Source organism: Myxine glutinosa, chromosome 1, assembly GCF_964187855.1.
Source record: "Myxine glutinosa chromosome 1, kmMyxGlut1.1, whole genome shotgun sequence".
Taxonomy (NCBI): domain Eukaryota; kingdom Metazoa; phylum Chordata; class Myxini; order Myxiniformes; family Myxinidae; genus Myxine; species Myxine glutinosa.
In genome coordinates this window covers 77,206,764-77,223,091 of record NC_136261.1, presented here as the reverse complement: position 1 = coordinate 77,223,091, position 16,328 = coordinate 77,206,764, and the positions used below count along the sequence as shown (strand labels likewise).

The 16,328-nt window shown below is 42.9% G+C and overlaps 1 protein-coding gene across 9 annotated transcripts in view; it reads right to left on the bottom strand.

Moving 5' to 3' along the window:
• Positions 1-16,328, bottom strand: part of RHBDF1 (rhomboid 5 homolog 1) — a 162,831-nt gene that overhangs the window by 87,352 nt on the left and 59,151 nt on the right. For all 9 annotated transcript variants that reach the window (XM_068113736.2, XM_068113688.2, XM_068113677.2 and 6 more), the window contains 6 exons: positions 14,532-14,718; positions 10,424-10,630; positions 10,044-10,163; positions 8,476-8,588; positions 4,749-5,033; positions 4,435-4,546 (listed from right to left, as the gene is read on the bottom strand). In XM_068113736.2, the coding sequence (XP_067969837.1) occupies positions 4,435-4,546; positions 4,749-5,033; positions 8,476-8,588; positions 10,044-10,163; positions 10,424-10,630; positions 14,532-14,718 (1,024 nt within the window). The remainder of the gene's footprint in view (positions 1-4,434; positions 4,547-4,748; positions 5,034-8,475; positions 8,589-10,043; positions 10,164-10,423; positions 10,631-14,531; positions 14,719-16,328) is intronic.

Sequence of the window (16,328 nt, the reverse complement as noted above, 5' to 3'; positions counted from 1 at the left end):
TCAAGAGACAGACAGACAATGATTGAATGATCGTTTTAAGGCCATTTTTCCCCGCCAGGGCGGGGGTTAACCTTGCAGGTCCCATGACCTCATGGTTCTCTTTTTGAGGCAATGTTTTTATGGCCGGACGCCCTTCCTGACGCCAACCCTTAGTCGCCTCTTACGATGCGCAGGGATACGGGTGTACCTATTCTAAATCGGGGTACACACTGGGATCATTCATCCCAGCAAGCTAGTACTCAATTTGCCGACCTCAGAAGGATGACAAGCTGAGTCAACCACCCTGGTGTTAATTCAGCGATCGACCGGGATTCAAACTCAGGATCCTAGGATCCCAAGCCTGCGCCCTAACCGCTAAGCTAACACCAGGCTTTCAGACAGAAAGACAGACAGACAGACAGACAGACAGACGTTCTGAAAACATATCCGGAGGTAACAAAGCTCAAACCTGCTTATTTATCGTGTGAAAAAGACTACAAATTATTGGGGTACAAGGTCTAGACTCTAGAGTGTGGGATTCGAGGACATCTGAGGGTGGGAGTCAAGGCAGGTCTGAGTGTGGGAGTTGATGAGGGTCCAAGCATCGGAGTCAAAGAGGTTCGAGCGTGTGAGTCAAGAAGCGTATTTGCGCAAGCGTGATGAGGGTCAAATTGAGTGGCGTTTGAACTGTGATTTTTGTAAAGTAATTCAGTGATTTTTGTGAAAAGCATTTACTTGTAAGCTGAATAAGAACAAATTTAATGTAGTAAGGAGAGCGGGTAGAGGGGGACATAAGGAAGGGGAGAGGGAGGAGTGGTGGGAGGAAGAGAAGAGGGAGGGAGCAGGGTGGAAGTCCGGGGATGAATGCCTCGAGGATGGGAGAGAGGAGTCGAGTGTGAGAGAGAGGTGAGCAAGGGGGAGGAGGGGAGCGAGTGGGGAAGGAGGTGCGAGTGTGCGTGAGTGCACACAAGATTATGATAACAGCCAAGGGTAGGAGATCCAGCAGATCAGCCCAGTCAGCAATGATGATTGATGATCTGAGCGTCCCAAATTAATCAAGATGGTGCTAGCTCTGCCAGTCTGGCAGCGGTTAAGAAATGAGGTTCGGCTAGGTAGTTTGAATGTGGGATCGAAGGGGGAGGAGGGGTCGAGATTGTAGAGATGATGCAGTTGTAGAGAAAAGCGGTTGTAGAGAAAAGTTGCTTTCCTTCATCTGGCCCTTCAGCCCTATCATGGCTGATAGCGAGACCCAAACGTTTGAGTGACTGAACTCTTCAGGAGGGTTGTTAATAAAGTCAATGGGAAGGTTTCCCAGATGGTTCTTTCAGGGAGAGCGGGAGTGACAGACATATTACAAATGTTTGACCATCTTGTTTTTCTATCAAAGTCTGCAGAGAGGGAAGAGGCTACTACCTGCATATTAGAAGGATGAAGGATATTACTGTGGAGGGTGGAGTCATCAGAAAATAAATGAAGAGGATTTTCCAAAGAGTCAAAGACATCGTTGATGAAAATTAGGAATAGGATGGGGGCCAGAACACTGCCTTGGGGGTATTCCAGCCTTGACAGTGAGAGGAGATGAAAGGATTGCGTTGAGAGCCACATGTTGGTTACGATAATAAAGGAAGTTAGTAACCCAAGAGTGGAGTTGGCCTTAGATTCCATCGGCAGAAACTTGGAGAGCAACGTGGGATGCCAGCTTGTATCAAAAGCACGAGATATGTCCAAAGAGATGGCCCTGATCTCACGTCTGACATTGAGGGTCGCCATCCATTGTTGAGAAAGTGTAAGCAGCATGTCCAAAGTAGAGTGACCTCGGCTGAATCCGAATTGATGATCTGAGATGAGGCCATTGGAGAAAAGGAAGGATTTCATATCAACTGCAATGATGGATACCATGACCTTGCTGATGACTGGAAGTAAGCTCATAAGTCTGTAGTCAAGGGGATCGATTTTTGCACCTTTTTATGTAATGCAGTAATGTTGGTGGATTTCCAAGCAGATGGATGATGAACTAGGGAAAATGATAGGGTGAAGAGTGCAGAGAGAATATGTGCAACAGCAGCAGAGCAGATTTGTAGGACACGTGAGCTGATGCCATTCGGTCCAGTTGAAGAATCAGAGTCGAGAGTTGACAGAAACGTCTCGACCTTCTCAGATGCAAAAGACACAGAGTCGAGGAGCAGCTGGGTGTGACTGGGAAGGATGGGTACAGAGAGTGTGGGGTTGGGGACACAAGATTTGGAAGCAAACACAAAGTTGAGGCATTCGGGCTATTCACAAGCAGAGTCGGCTGTGGTGCCAATTGAAGAGAGGGAAAGGATGGAGGGGGCATACCCCAGAAACAAATTTAACAAGGCATCACCAGGTTTTAGAGGGAGACAAGTTTGAAAGTTCAATCTTGAGTTTGGACTGTTGTTGTTTTCTAGCTCTCCTGAGAGTGGACACACACTTGTTGCGGGCTTTATGGAATGACCTCAGGTTTCCTTCGATTGGACTTGCATTCCAAGAAGAGAAGGAAAGTTGTTTCAAAGCAACTACCATATCACAGGATTCAGTTTACCATTGGCAGGAATAAGGGCAGGATAAATGAAGATTAAATCGATGTATCTGTGCATAAGATAGAGGATGTTTCTGTGGAAGATTTCCCAGGCTGAGTTAACATCAGGGGCAGTAGATACAGGTGATCAGTTCTGAAGTGAGATGGCTGCTTGCAGTCCCTGTCAGTCTGCCTGAGTAAACTTCCAGACTGGCCAGTGCTGAGGCAGCTCTCTGAGAATAGCCAGAGAGATGTTGACTCTCACAACCACATTATCAGATGAACCAATTAAACCAGAGGAAGAACATGAGGCATTTGCAAGGAAGTATGTCATCATCAAGTCCAGAAAGGATGATTTGCCATTGAGAGAAACCCAGGTCAGAATGTTCACAGATTGAGTCAGTCCCATGGAGTCGCAGAAGTCCTTTGCTGAAATACTATGGCTGGTGAGAGGGGTATCAACTCCAGCCAATTTGAATGGTGACAATTGAAATCTCCATATATGAGGAAGAGAGAGTTGCGATGAGTGGTTAAAAGATGGCCCATGTTGCCAGAGAGAGAGAGAGAGAGAGAGAGAGAGAGAGAGAGAGAGATGTAGATGGAGTCGTCACTGTTTGGAGGAGGATACAACACAGACAAATAAGAGCTGGCCAAAGGTACTCCTGGGGTTTGGGAGGCGTAAGATCAGTATACAAACAGTGAGAAATTCAATTCTTGATGTAAAGTGCTACATTAGAATCTATCCTAAAAAAGAATTGCCTATTTTGACAAAAATGGACTGTTTGCCTTTTGTTTAAACTTGCATAGAAATGAACATAAATATGACAGACAAAATTTACCGCTTCATAGTAAACTGGGCTGTGTAAGTTATTTTACTTTCTGTGTGATTTACATTTATTTAAGAAATAATTCCACAAAAAGGGCTGGCAAGAAGGCCTCGAGGAATGCACACTTGGCTCTGAGCTGTCTAACCTGGGTTTGAATAAGAGTCCAGCTATAGGCTGTCATCCTGGTGTTCCATAGGCAGGGTGATTAATCATCAATATGTGTGCCATACATCGAATGGTCCTCAAACTAGGTGTCCCATCTGCCACAGTTTGTTAGTCGATGTTAAAAATCCCACGGTGTCCTTCGTGAAGAGTAGGAGAGCTATTGCTGGCACCCTGGCCAAAGTACACATCCCTGCTCGAATCAGGCGCCAGCGAATCAGCGGCACAGCTGCACCCCCAGCAAATTATCCTACATCCACGTGCTACATACGAAGGAAGAAGAGTAAATTTACTTCCTTCTCTATCCCTAATTGTTCCTACACGTGTGTGTGTGTGTGTGTGTGTGTGTGTGTGTGTGTGTGTGTGTGTGTGTGTGTGTGTGTGTGTAAAAATTTAATTAAAGCAAGTATAAATATATATAATTTAAGAAACAGGAAGTAAATTCCTGCGTGGGGCTAGTGTGAAAAAATTCTGACTCAACCCGGGACTTGAACCCAGGAACCTCATCACCTACGCGGTGACAGCCCACTGAGCTATTGAGTCTCCGGGATATCCTCAGAGATCTCTCACACCAACACTGCAAGCTTTATAATGGCCGATGTCTTACGTGCCTGCTAGGCAGACCCCAGATGTGAGTGTGTGTATGTGTATGTAAGTGTGTGAAAGTGCATTGAAGATTAACTCATCGAACAATTTAAGAAACAGGAAGTAAATTCATTCATATATATATATATATATACATATCACCGTTGTTATCAAATTGTAAAACAAAAAACAATGGTACAGTATTTTAAAACTTCTCCGACAGGCAGGGCTGGGATTGCAGCAACATTTGAGGCAAAATAAGTCTTGAAGAAAATAAATGAAAGAACAAATGAATGGATGAATTTATGAATGAATGGATGGATGGATAAAAACATGACTCACATCCTGCTGAGTCTCATGCTGAGCAAAACCAATCGGCGCGATGCCATAGATGCACACTGAAACAAGCGTCACCAGGATGTGTACAATGACTAACCAGTAAGTGAAGTATGGCCTGCAGTGGATCAACACATTGTCAGCATTCATCTTTACACATGTTAGCTGTCTTTCATTGCAAAAAGGAAGCCAGGATGACAACCTCTTAAATACCTGATCCCTTGTGATTCATGGTAATGGAATTGCAACTGTGAACTATGTGACCGGTCCCTCAACAACAATAAAACAACACCATCATACACCTGTTGTTATCCCATTACCTGTGATCAACCATATCATTCATCTGGCTCAACACCGCACTGTCCAGTCGTCGAATACGGTAGCGTCGGTTGAGCCATCGACCCACAACTCCCAGGCCATACTGACGCCGTACTCCACGTCGTGCCAATGCTGCTGCATTCAGTCCAAGCTTTTTGCCACGCCGCCGCTCTCCAAAGCCCAGGCCCGGCACTACATCCTGCTTGAGGCGGGGCCGGGTCGTTGCTGGTGCTGTGATGTTGGCCTTGGTGGTGGTGGCGGTCCGGCGCCATCCTTTTGGAATGGGACTATTAAAAAATACAAGAAAATGTAGGCTTAGGCACAGAAGGTGTCTGTTTGGCATATTATGTCCAAGCACTCCTACCTAGTAAACGTATTATAGGTCAATGGAAAGTTTCAGTAACTGACACGTTTTTATACATCTCAGTATTTGCTCCCGACAAAAAGAACGACACTCTCAGAGCGCATAGTCTCTAGCGCGTTCATTCTGAACAAAAATACCATCGTTAACTGAACACGCTACTATTATGGCCCATATACCCATATCATCCATGCACCTTGGCATGGGTTATGAACGTCATAAATTTAATTCTTCACTCACATCGGGTCATACGTCAGATATTTCAGATTTTTCGGATAAACATTTGAATTCAACCAATTATGTCATCGTTATTATCCTATATACCCCATGGGGTGTTGATGGCATATGCCAAGTTTCAATTTTTTTTTTGTTTGAGCGGTTTCGGAGAAAATGATGACTACTTTTTTTTCCCTTTATTCTAATATGTCTGCCATACCATGTGACCGATGACGTCAGAGTTTAAAATTAAATATTCTCCATGAGGCATAAAGTTTTACATCGATCATAAAAGCGGTTGTAGAGAAAACGGCAAAATGCCGTTATATTTTGTCCAAGTACTGCTAAACGGAAGGTTTTTGAAAGTGCCAAAAAGGCGATTTGGGTTCTACAGTGTTGAAGTATATAATTCAATTGAAATAAAATTAAGATTTTAAAGGTTGTAGAAAAATATTTTTCAGAAGTTTACCCCTGTTGATGCAGTGTCGTTTACACCACCATATCTACCATGTCACATTAGTTATTCGTGCCTGTTATTTGTGTGCTTGATCACATTGCTAAAAACAGTACGTTTCCTGTTTGGAATGATTTTCAATTTTGTATGAATGCAGGCAGGCACACAAACTAAAGAAATGTATTTCACTCCTTTGTGCATGTGTGATCAGGATGAATTCAGAACCAACCAAAGTACATCCTTCTACACTACAGGTTCGTTTTCCAATTCTTGTTCTGGTTCATGATCAAAATATAACATTTCATTTGAATAAGTTGTTCCTTGATCATAAACTAGACAGACAGAGATACATACAGACAGACAGAGATAAAGTGAACCAATTGCATAACTCCACTTTTCACTTTGCATGCAGGGCACAGGCCCGCAGCCAGCCGGAGCATCCAGGGTGGTGTGGGGGTGGGGGGGTGGGGGGGGGGGGACAGGTGAGGGAGGAGGGGAGAGGAGCAAATGAAGTTCAATTTAATTCAAATTTAATATACTAGGGCATGCCCGTACTATATCTATATCTAAAATTATATCCCCCCCTCTATTTACATGAAATGGTTTGGTCCATGAAATGTTTTGGTCCATTCGCAACGCCAAAGCGAACGGCGAACGCTTTACATGAAATGGTTTGGTGCATGAAATGTTTTGGTCCATTCGCAACGCCAAAGCGAACGGCGAACGGCTTGCGAGTACAGTGACAATCCCCCCGGGGTTTTTATTAGTTTTAAAACATAGTTTAACGCCAACATAGCGCCAACATAGTTTGCAAACGTGAAATAAATGAATACGCTCTCAAATGTGCCATCCGAGGCAGAGTGTGTCCGCCACGTTCGGCACACGCGATAGCTCGCTGCTCTCTGATTGGTTGAATCGTTTTTTGGACATAGCTCGGTAAGTAATTGTCCGATTAATATGAAACCTTGAAAAGGCACATCCTCGGGTCCCCAGCAATATACCTGGCAAGTTTAAAGTATATCGGACCCGTGGTTGTCGAGAAACAGCGGTCACAGACAAACGTACAAACGTACAAACAAACAAACACACAGAGATTACTGGAATTATAGATAGATTTAAAAATCGCATCAAAAAACTGGAGACGATGGTGCTTCTGCGAAAACACTTTCTGTGGGAACACACAAGAAAGGAGCCAGTCAAATAAAATTTTACCCCCTTATAGTCTATATAATTATATATAAATATATATATAAATCTGAGTTGAAGTATTTAAGATACATGGACTCCGTCCGATGATAAAAAGCAGGAATAAAATCTTCTGAAAAAATAAAATACACCACCCTTGATGCCTTTTACAGTTTACACCACTTATTTATCACGTTCAATTACATTCTCTCAGATAAATGAAGTTTAGGTTTTACACCTCAGACCATGGTTTGGCCTCAGTCCATGTGAAAAGGCTCAAAGATTTTTCTCTGGATCTTCAGGATATTTTTGAGTCCTCTGGGTTCTCTGGGTGTTCAGGGTCTTTAAGGGTCTCTCGGGTCTTTTGGGTCCTCTGGGTCTTTTGGATCCTCTGGGTCCTCTGGGTATTTTGAGTCCTCGGGGACTTTTGGGTCCTCGGAGACTTTTGGGTCTTCAGGGTCTTTGAGGATTTCTGGGGTCTTCTGGGTCATCTGGGTCTTTTGGGGTCCTCAGGGACTTTTGGGTATTTTGACCGTAGTAAACACACAGTTGTTTTAAAAGATTGGCCTTGAAAACCCAACTCAAGTCGTCCTTATGAAGGGGGACAGACATCGCATATCTGTACAAACACACACTGTTTTATATGGTAGATTTATTTTCTCGGTAGTATTTTGTTAATCAGGGCCAAATTAATTACTTTCCTCATGTTAAATTTCCCTCATCACAGTTTATATTTCTTGTATTTGTATATTATGCATTTGTTCGGGATAATGTGGGCATCACTGCCTTTTCATAGGTAACATTTTAGTTCTAATTCCATGTTGGATTGAAGGCAAAGGCTCCATCAGAACATGTGAATTAGTGTCACATGTTGACCAGACAAGGTGGAGCAGGCACATAAACTCCTCTCTGAAGGCTTTTAAGGAGCAAGCTGACTATCTGAGAGACATAAGAATTCTCCTGAAATTAGCTCAGTCTCCAGAAGCTGAGAATCAAACTCCTGTATGCTGCTGCCTTCAGCCAAATTTGGATACACAGCCTCGGGGGATGCCAGTCCTTACCACTGCGAGCTGGAAATAACATCAAATAATTGTAACAAAAGAAAGGTCACCAGAGAAGGAAGTTAGGCCGTGATAGGATAACTTCTCCCCAACTATAAAAGTTTGGCAATAGCATGCCCAAACCTGATAAATACACCAGATAAACAATAAGTCCACTGGATTTTTTTAAAATAGTAAAACAAAACAGATGGATGCTTGTCAAAGAGCTGAATAATGGGATGTTAGATATTTGGGATAGGGTGAGAGGTCAACAAGCAAAGGAGAGCAGAGGGGCAACCGGTGGACAAAGGACAGCAAAAAAGGAAAGGATGCAAAAAAGTTAGGACAGAGAGGAGAAGAAAGAAAAACAGGTGAACGGATTATTATAATGAGGAGTATCAGAGTAATTGAGCAATGAGCTTGTTGAAAAGCAATTGAAAGTCAGAAATGATGGGAGAAGAAGAAACACGTACAATGTTGATAACGTGGGAAAACTGCTTTGAAGTGGCGAGCGGTTGGCAGCTTCTTGGATCGGCGCCGAGTCAGGGGGAGACTCGAATACTTCATCGGGCATCGTGAGATCCTCCTTAAGCAGTCCATGGAATTTTTACAGACCAGAGAAAAAAAGAAGGGAGAAAATGGTCAGGTATAAATCAACAAACTTTAAATATACTTGTTCATAATGAAAATGAAAGATGCTGATACTTCAGCTTCTGCGTTTCGTGGCAGCCACAAACAAAAAACAGACCGATTACGAACCATAGTTCTCCGTTTTGTAAACGTTGACAATAACAATTTTTATTTTTATTTTTTGTATACAAGTCGAGGCTCGTGAAAGAGCTAAATTGCAAGTTAACAATTGCAAGCTAACTAACTAAATTGCAAGCTAACAATCATTGCAAGTATGAGTCAAACTAATGTTAGTATCGAGTATTAATCGAGAAAATAGGGGAAGGACAAGTGATCATTGCAACCAGTACATAACATTATAAACAAGCATTCTGAGTATTGCGCTGCAATACATGTCCCCTACCAAAGTTCAGTGCTATAACTGTGTCAAAAATGATCGTATATGCAAATTTATGCACGGTTGATGCTGGTTTTCAAACTTGATCTGAGGTATGCTGAGACACATGTGTGTCACGCCTCACCTCGTTGACAAGCCCACAAGGTCGCTCGGTGGAGCGGCCTGCACGTATTGCACTGTGTGAATTATATAATTACCAACTCACGGTCTGAGGTACTAGCGATTCAAGAGATATCCTTTAAAAAAAATATATTTTCGTTTAACTAACGATATCTGCCAAACCACGTGACCTATCACAAATTCCAAAATGACATTTTAGTAGACTGACATGCTGAACAGATCTGTGAAGTTTCCCCTCGATTGGATCAAAAATGAGGGACGAGCTCGGATTTAAAGGTTCATGCTTAAAAACGTCATAACTCTGAAACCATGTGACACATGACGTCATGCTCCCTGACTTTTTTGTTCGTCATGGTTATGCGATTCTGCCTGCAAAGGTTGGCCTCGATCTGTTCAGCCGTTGCAGAGAAAAAGGGGTTTTCGTGTTTTCACGAAAAACAATATGGCGGCCGAACCACGTGACCTGTGACGTTATAATTACCATTAAAATATTCTACAGACCGAGTCCCCCCCGACGGTGAAAATTTGATCTCAATCGGTCCAATTAATTATTGCAGAGAAAATCTTTTTTAAAGGAAATTAAAACTTAAAATGGCACTGAGTTAAAGGATCATCAGAATTATCAGAATTCCCAAAGTTCAAAGTGCCATAACTTTGTCAAACAATGATCGAAACGTCATGGAGTTCGAACTTGATCTGTAACTTACCATGAGGAAAACATGTGCCAAGTTTGAAATCATTAGCATTAAGAGTTTAGAAAAAAAAGTCCGGAAAACTGTTCTTTGCGTGACGGACTGATGGACTGACAGAAGGAGGGACGGAGTGAAAACCTATAGTCCCCTCTGGTGTACACCGGTAGGGGACTAATAAGGAGCTTGCTGAAAGGAATTTCACCTTGCTGAAAAAGGAAATGTCAGGTTCATCTGTTCCATCTACCACGTCCTCCTCCGCGAAGCTTGGCCTAAAGCTGCGCCGTGGTACTGGAGCCAAATTCACATCCTTCATTGGGATGCCCTGCTCACATGACATGGGGTCACAGGAAGCAAAGTGAAAATGTGTCCGTCAACTCGATATCAAATGGAATTGAGAAGTCATCTCAAAACAAAGACAAATAGATGAGGGTATGAGAAATGACCTGAAATTATCAGCAATCATTATCACACATCTTCAATTAAAAGCAAAGAACAAACTTAGTTTCCATGACTCTTTGCATTATCGAATCATGTAGGGAACTGGTAAATGTGTCCATCCCCGTATGATGGCATAACACTCACTTTCACTAGAGCCGCTGCAGCACGGAAGCTCATTTTGGCCACAGACTCGCGCTTGCGTCGTTGTGGCAGGCGCGCGAGGCCAGAGCTGGTGTGGGAGATGTAAGACATGGCACCTGGTGTTATAGGTGTGCGCGGCGCACTGCAGAATCCGTCACTTTCATCAGGAATGCCACGAAACTGTCGCCCGCGTGCCAGAGGGTCTACCACCTGAAAGGAAACGCACAATAATTTCACCCTACTGAAATAAAACAACACGAAGCTTTATGCTTTCCAGAAATTCAGATAGTGAAAAACAGATTTGAAATCAAGGCATATTTTTTTATTTTTTTTGTATACTGAATCGAGGCTCGTGAAAGAGCTAACATTTATTTCACCAACAAAACAACCAGACAAACAAGATATACAAAAAGAGGGAGCGGAAGACAAGATGGGGAGAGAAGGGGAAGCACACAACCACAACATTTGAGAGCAGGGAGAAGTGTGGGAGGGAGAGGGCTTGGGGGGAGGAGGCGTGGGAAGGGGGGGGAGAGGTATAAAACACAAGGGGACCGAAATTAGCGGGGGTAGAAAAGATCAAGGTTTTGGATGGGGGAGGATAAGAGATGGTGGTGAACAGCTGTTTTAAAGACCTGGAGGGTGGAGTGGGATTGAAGAGAGTGAGGGAGTTTGTTCCAGAGGTGGGAGAAAAGAGGAATGAAGGAGTGAAGGTGAGCAGAAAGTCTTGATTTGAGCAGTTTAACCATAAGAGAGTTGCAGGCAGATCTTGTGCGACCTGTAGGAATATTTGGGGGACAGAGCCCAGAGAGAGCTGGGGGGGCAAGGCCAGAGAGGAGTCGGTAGAAGACGGAAAGACCACCAACCTGCCTGCGGTGAGTGAGTGAAAGGCCCTTGGAGTTAGCTTCATCGCGGGAGATTCCAATGATTCTGAACGCTTTGGTTTCAACAGCGTGAAGACGAGCTAGGTGTGAGGCAGGAGCACCAGACCAGAGGGGAGAGCAGTATTCCATAGAGCTGTGGATGAAAGCCTTGTATGTGGTGAGGAGCTCAGGTGTGCCAAGGAAGGACTTCGCACGACGGAGGATGCCCAGTCGGCGACTGGCTTTGGAGGCCAGATTTGAAATGTGGTTTTCCCAGGAAAGATCATGGCAAATAGTGAGACCCAAAAGCTTGAGTGACAGAACTTCTTGGAGAGGATTATTCAGAAAGTGGATGGGAGGGTTGTCCAGTCGGTCTTTTCGGAGAGACATCGTAAGAGTGTGAGATTTATCAGGATTGAAAGACATGTTCCATTTGGCTGCCCAGTCTGTGATTTTGTCCAGGTCTGCAGAGAGTGAGGAGGCTGCAGACTGCCGATCTGAGGGATGAGGAATGGAGCGACAGAGAATAGAGTCGTCAGCAAAGAGATAGAGAGGATTTTCAAGAGAGTCAGAGAGATCATTGATGAAGATCATTCAGAGAGATCATATCAAACAAACTTTGCATTAAAAATTAAATAAAGGATCTAGAGATATACAAAGAAATGGCCCTGGACTCAAGTTTGAGATTTAGAGCAGTAACCATTGTAGAGTTCAAAGAAGCAATTTGCCCATGGTAGAATAGCTGGGGCAAAAGCCAAACTGATGATCAGAGAATCAGACAAGACATTATGACCAAGGTCTGCAGCAATGATAAATTCAGTCACTTTTCTTCTAATGTGGAAAAGACTGAATGGTCTGTACTTGAGAATGGTGCAGCGACACTTGGAACACTAAGTGGGGGTGACTTTGGCAACTCCACAATAAACATTCCTCGTCTCTAATTACCTCCACCACCGAAGGTGGATGGAGGTTATGTTTTCACCCCTGTCTGTCTGTTTGTCTCTTTGTCTGTCTGTCTGTGAACAAGATATTTCAAAAAGTTGTGGACCGATTCGGACGAAATTTGGCAAAGAGGTAGCATATGTGACAAGGACAAGATGACTAGATTTTGGTGAAGATCCTTATTCGGCAACTAGAATTTTTAAAAGTGATTCTTCACCATTGAGTGTTATGGCAAAAACCGATATACAGTAGAGCATGATATCTCAAAAAGTTATGGACGGATTTGCACGAAACTTGGTGGAGAGGTTGTGTGTGTGTGACGAGGACTAATCGATTGGATTTTGGTGAAGATCTGAATATGGATTCGGATACGATAATTATTAAATTTATAAAGTTATTCTTCAGCATTGAGAGATCGGGCGAAGAGCGATAAATAACATGATATTTAAAAACTTGTGTACGAGTTATGACTAAACTTGGTGGGCGAGTTGGTTAGGTGACAAGAACAAGCCGATTAGATTTTGGTTCAGGTCCGAATCCAGATCCGGCCTATCAGTAGGATACGAATCATAAACTGTTCAGCCTGGTGGAGGTATGCGCTCTACAGAGTACCATTCTAATTCAATCCAAAACAACTCAGCTCTTTAAATTTCCTTTAAAAAAAATAAAAATATATATAAAACTTCTGCAGTGCAAAGCATTTGAGGTTTAACTTCAAAATGAATAACAACAGATATGTTACTTTACTTTTGTTACTTACTTACTTTTGAACACTTGTGTCAAGCTAATAACTTTCACACAGTCCTTGTGAATACAAGCTACCTGAAGCATGACGACCTGTGTGCATCAAGATTTTGCTGTTTACAATTGACTAAGTTGAGATGTCAAGCACACAAATGAATGCGGTGACTTTTATTTCCTCAGAACTATTTTTGCATGAGAATTGCTACACCCAGCAGGATGACAGCATAATGTGCAGTTTTCACTATACCATATTTAAAATCCTGCAGAATGGGACTTTTTGCATTTAAAACATACCTGAAAAGACAAATTTGACACAAAGTCTTATATGGTGGAATTTGTTGCAACAATTAATGAAATATTCACAGCAATATTATTTAAAATAATGAATGTGACATCATAATTGGTGGCATAATGGTAAAACCAGACCTGGTGGTGCAATTGTAAGTGTGGCCGCTCTGAATCTGGGAGGTCGGCAGATAGAACCTGAACCCGGCCGAGTCATACCAAAAACGGTGTGCTGCTTCATTGATGCTCAACATTTGAAAATGATAGAGCACAGACAACCAGCCATAGATTGGCAAACTTGTGCAGGCTTGAATGTCACCCTCCTACATTGAAGTTCCTTGTAAGGGAACTCGTATTATTATTATTATTATTATTATTATTCATATAACTATTATAATCATCATCATAATGCAGCAAAAACTTTAGGGACACTCGTGATGACACTCGGCGTTAGAATTAAGAGAAACATACTCGTTCTACGCATACACCCTCATCTTAATGAGAATGTGAGCAACGCTCTGTCACCTTGGTCACGCATTTTTGAGAAGGGGGGGAAAAATCTCACCCTTGAAAAGACGCCCAATGAGAGAGTATACAGTGTCAGGGAAAAGGCAATGCAAAACAAATTATTATTTATAAAGAATCAAATTGAATACAAAGCCTGCTAAAGTCTTACACTTTCAAAGTTCTAACAGTGTGAATAAGTGAAAAAAACAGATAACTTATACAAATCTAAAGCAAACATTGCTAATGTTTTTTTTTTTGTATACTTGGTCTTGGCTCGTATAAGAGATAACACATAGAACATGTAATAAAGGGAGTGGGAGACAAGAGGGGGGAGAGAGGGAAGTACAACAACAGTAGAGAACACAGACATCACATCTGTGGAAGGTAGAGGGCTGGGGCAGGGTACACGGGATATTTTCGGGAAAGAAGTTGGAATTTGAAAAAGGTGAATTTGGGGCGTATTAACGGGGGTAGAAAAAAAATCAAAGTTTTGGATGGGGGGGGGGGGGGGGGAGATATGAGATGGTGGTGAACATCTATTTTGAAGACCTGGAGGGAAAAGTGGGATTAAAGAGTGTGGGAGATCGTTCCAGAGGTGGGAGAAAAGAGAAATGAAAAAGTGAAGGTGAGCAGAGAGTCTTGATTTTTGCAGTTGTTTACACAACACAGAACTTCTGTGGGTCCTTGATGATAAAATGATAACTGAGGAGGTGACTCCTCACACTTTTTGTCACACCTCAACATGCTTTACTTGAGGTGGTGAATCATCTCACCCGAGGCATGCGGTTACTGCACTCGAATGCTGAAATTGACGGGAAGTCGATGGAAGGTGAGTCCAGCCCGCGTAGCGCCTCGTGCTTCAGCTTTCCATAGCGCTGGCTGCAATGGCAGAGGCTTCGCTGCTGCCATCGCTGTTGCTGTGCAGAAGCATTGGACACTCCAAACCACAAAGCTGTACCCCTGCAACCCAACAACAAAGAAATCACACCAGCCACATATGAGGAATATGCCCAAAAGAACTATTAGGCAAGGACAACTATGGTATTGCCCAGCCCTACCAGCATTGATGTGAACAGATGTTTACAGCAATAATATTGCAAATTATTAAACCACAACAGTGCCGTTCATCAGTCCACTGCAAGCTACACCATCAATACCACATCAACTTTCAAATGCCATTTGCAATCAGCTTTTAAATCCCACAACTAGGAAAACAATCCCATAAGTGTACCTCTGTACCAAACCATTGATACATCATACTTGCAGCAACAAAGACAACCTATTTCTTAATGCCTCACCATTCTCTCTCATACTCATGCTACAGCTATGGTGGTAGCCCAATGGTGAGGACACATGACATCATTCCAAAGGTTGTGCGCTAAAATATAGCAGAAAGCAGGAATATTATGGAACCCAAGTTAATCTCAGGAGAACGATCAAAATCCCACCATTGCTGCATCATACTTGCACATTAAGACAATGGAGTACCCCTGCACATCAAGGCAAAAAGTAGGATTTTGGCCAGGGTAAACGCACACAATGACCTACTCTTTTCAAAAGAAACTATGGGACCTTTAATATCCACCAGCGAAGCCAAAACACGGGATATCTGGCATAATGTCCTTCCAGAAGACAGCAAACTCAAATATATAATGCCCTGTCTGCAAAGCACCAGGATGACAGTTTTATAATGGGCAAATGACAAACCAGATTTTATAATGACAAATCCAGATTAGACAGCTCACAGGCAAGTACGCAACCTCCAAGCTATCCTATTAGAATTAGGCACGAATATATTGCCTAGAAAAGGGCAGTTGGCATTCACATCCGCCGAACCAACGTAATAATTGTAAGGAACATACGCACACAATGAACACTCACCAAGTACTGTCAGGAACAAGTACTAAAACTTTCAGCCAAAGAGGGTGAAGCCTAGTTCAATCTGGTTTCATTTTCCATGAAGACATAGTTGTGGGGGTACCGTGTCATGATGCACAAACTTTTGGCAGGCCAAGCTTTGCTGGATGTTTCAGGCAAAATAGATTTGCTAATTTGCACATTAACATCAGTGTCTATTACTTATATTACTCGTTAATCGACCAAGGCCTACAAGATCTGCTTGTAACCATTTTAAACTCAGTTTGAAACAGATAAATAAGAATGCCTTGAATAAGCACTAATGCACAAGATGTGCTCAGGGACAGTCTAAGTAGTTGGCTTAGAACAAAGACGAACAAGACAGATTGGATAACATGCTATGATTGGATATCTTGGGGGGGGGGGGGGGGGGGGGAGGAACAAGCTATGATTGGATAAGCTATGTGATGTCCTCATAAGATGAGCAAAGCTTCCTAGTTCTCCATTGTAGTCCATGCAGTCAGAAAGGCCACCCCACCGATGTACAGAAAGGCCACCCCATCTGAAAAAACTACCCTAAAAAAAAACTCCTCTCTGTTCAGTGACACATTCGTGCCGAGTTCTGTCACCCTCTCTGAAAAGCTCTCTTCCGCAAGTTGGTCATTGGATTAGGTGTTGGCCGATAGGTGATTGGTGACTTAATGCTGCTGTTG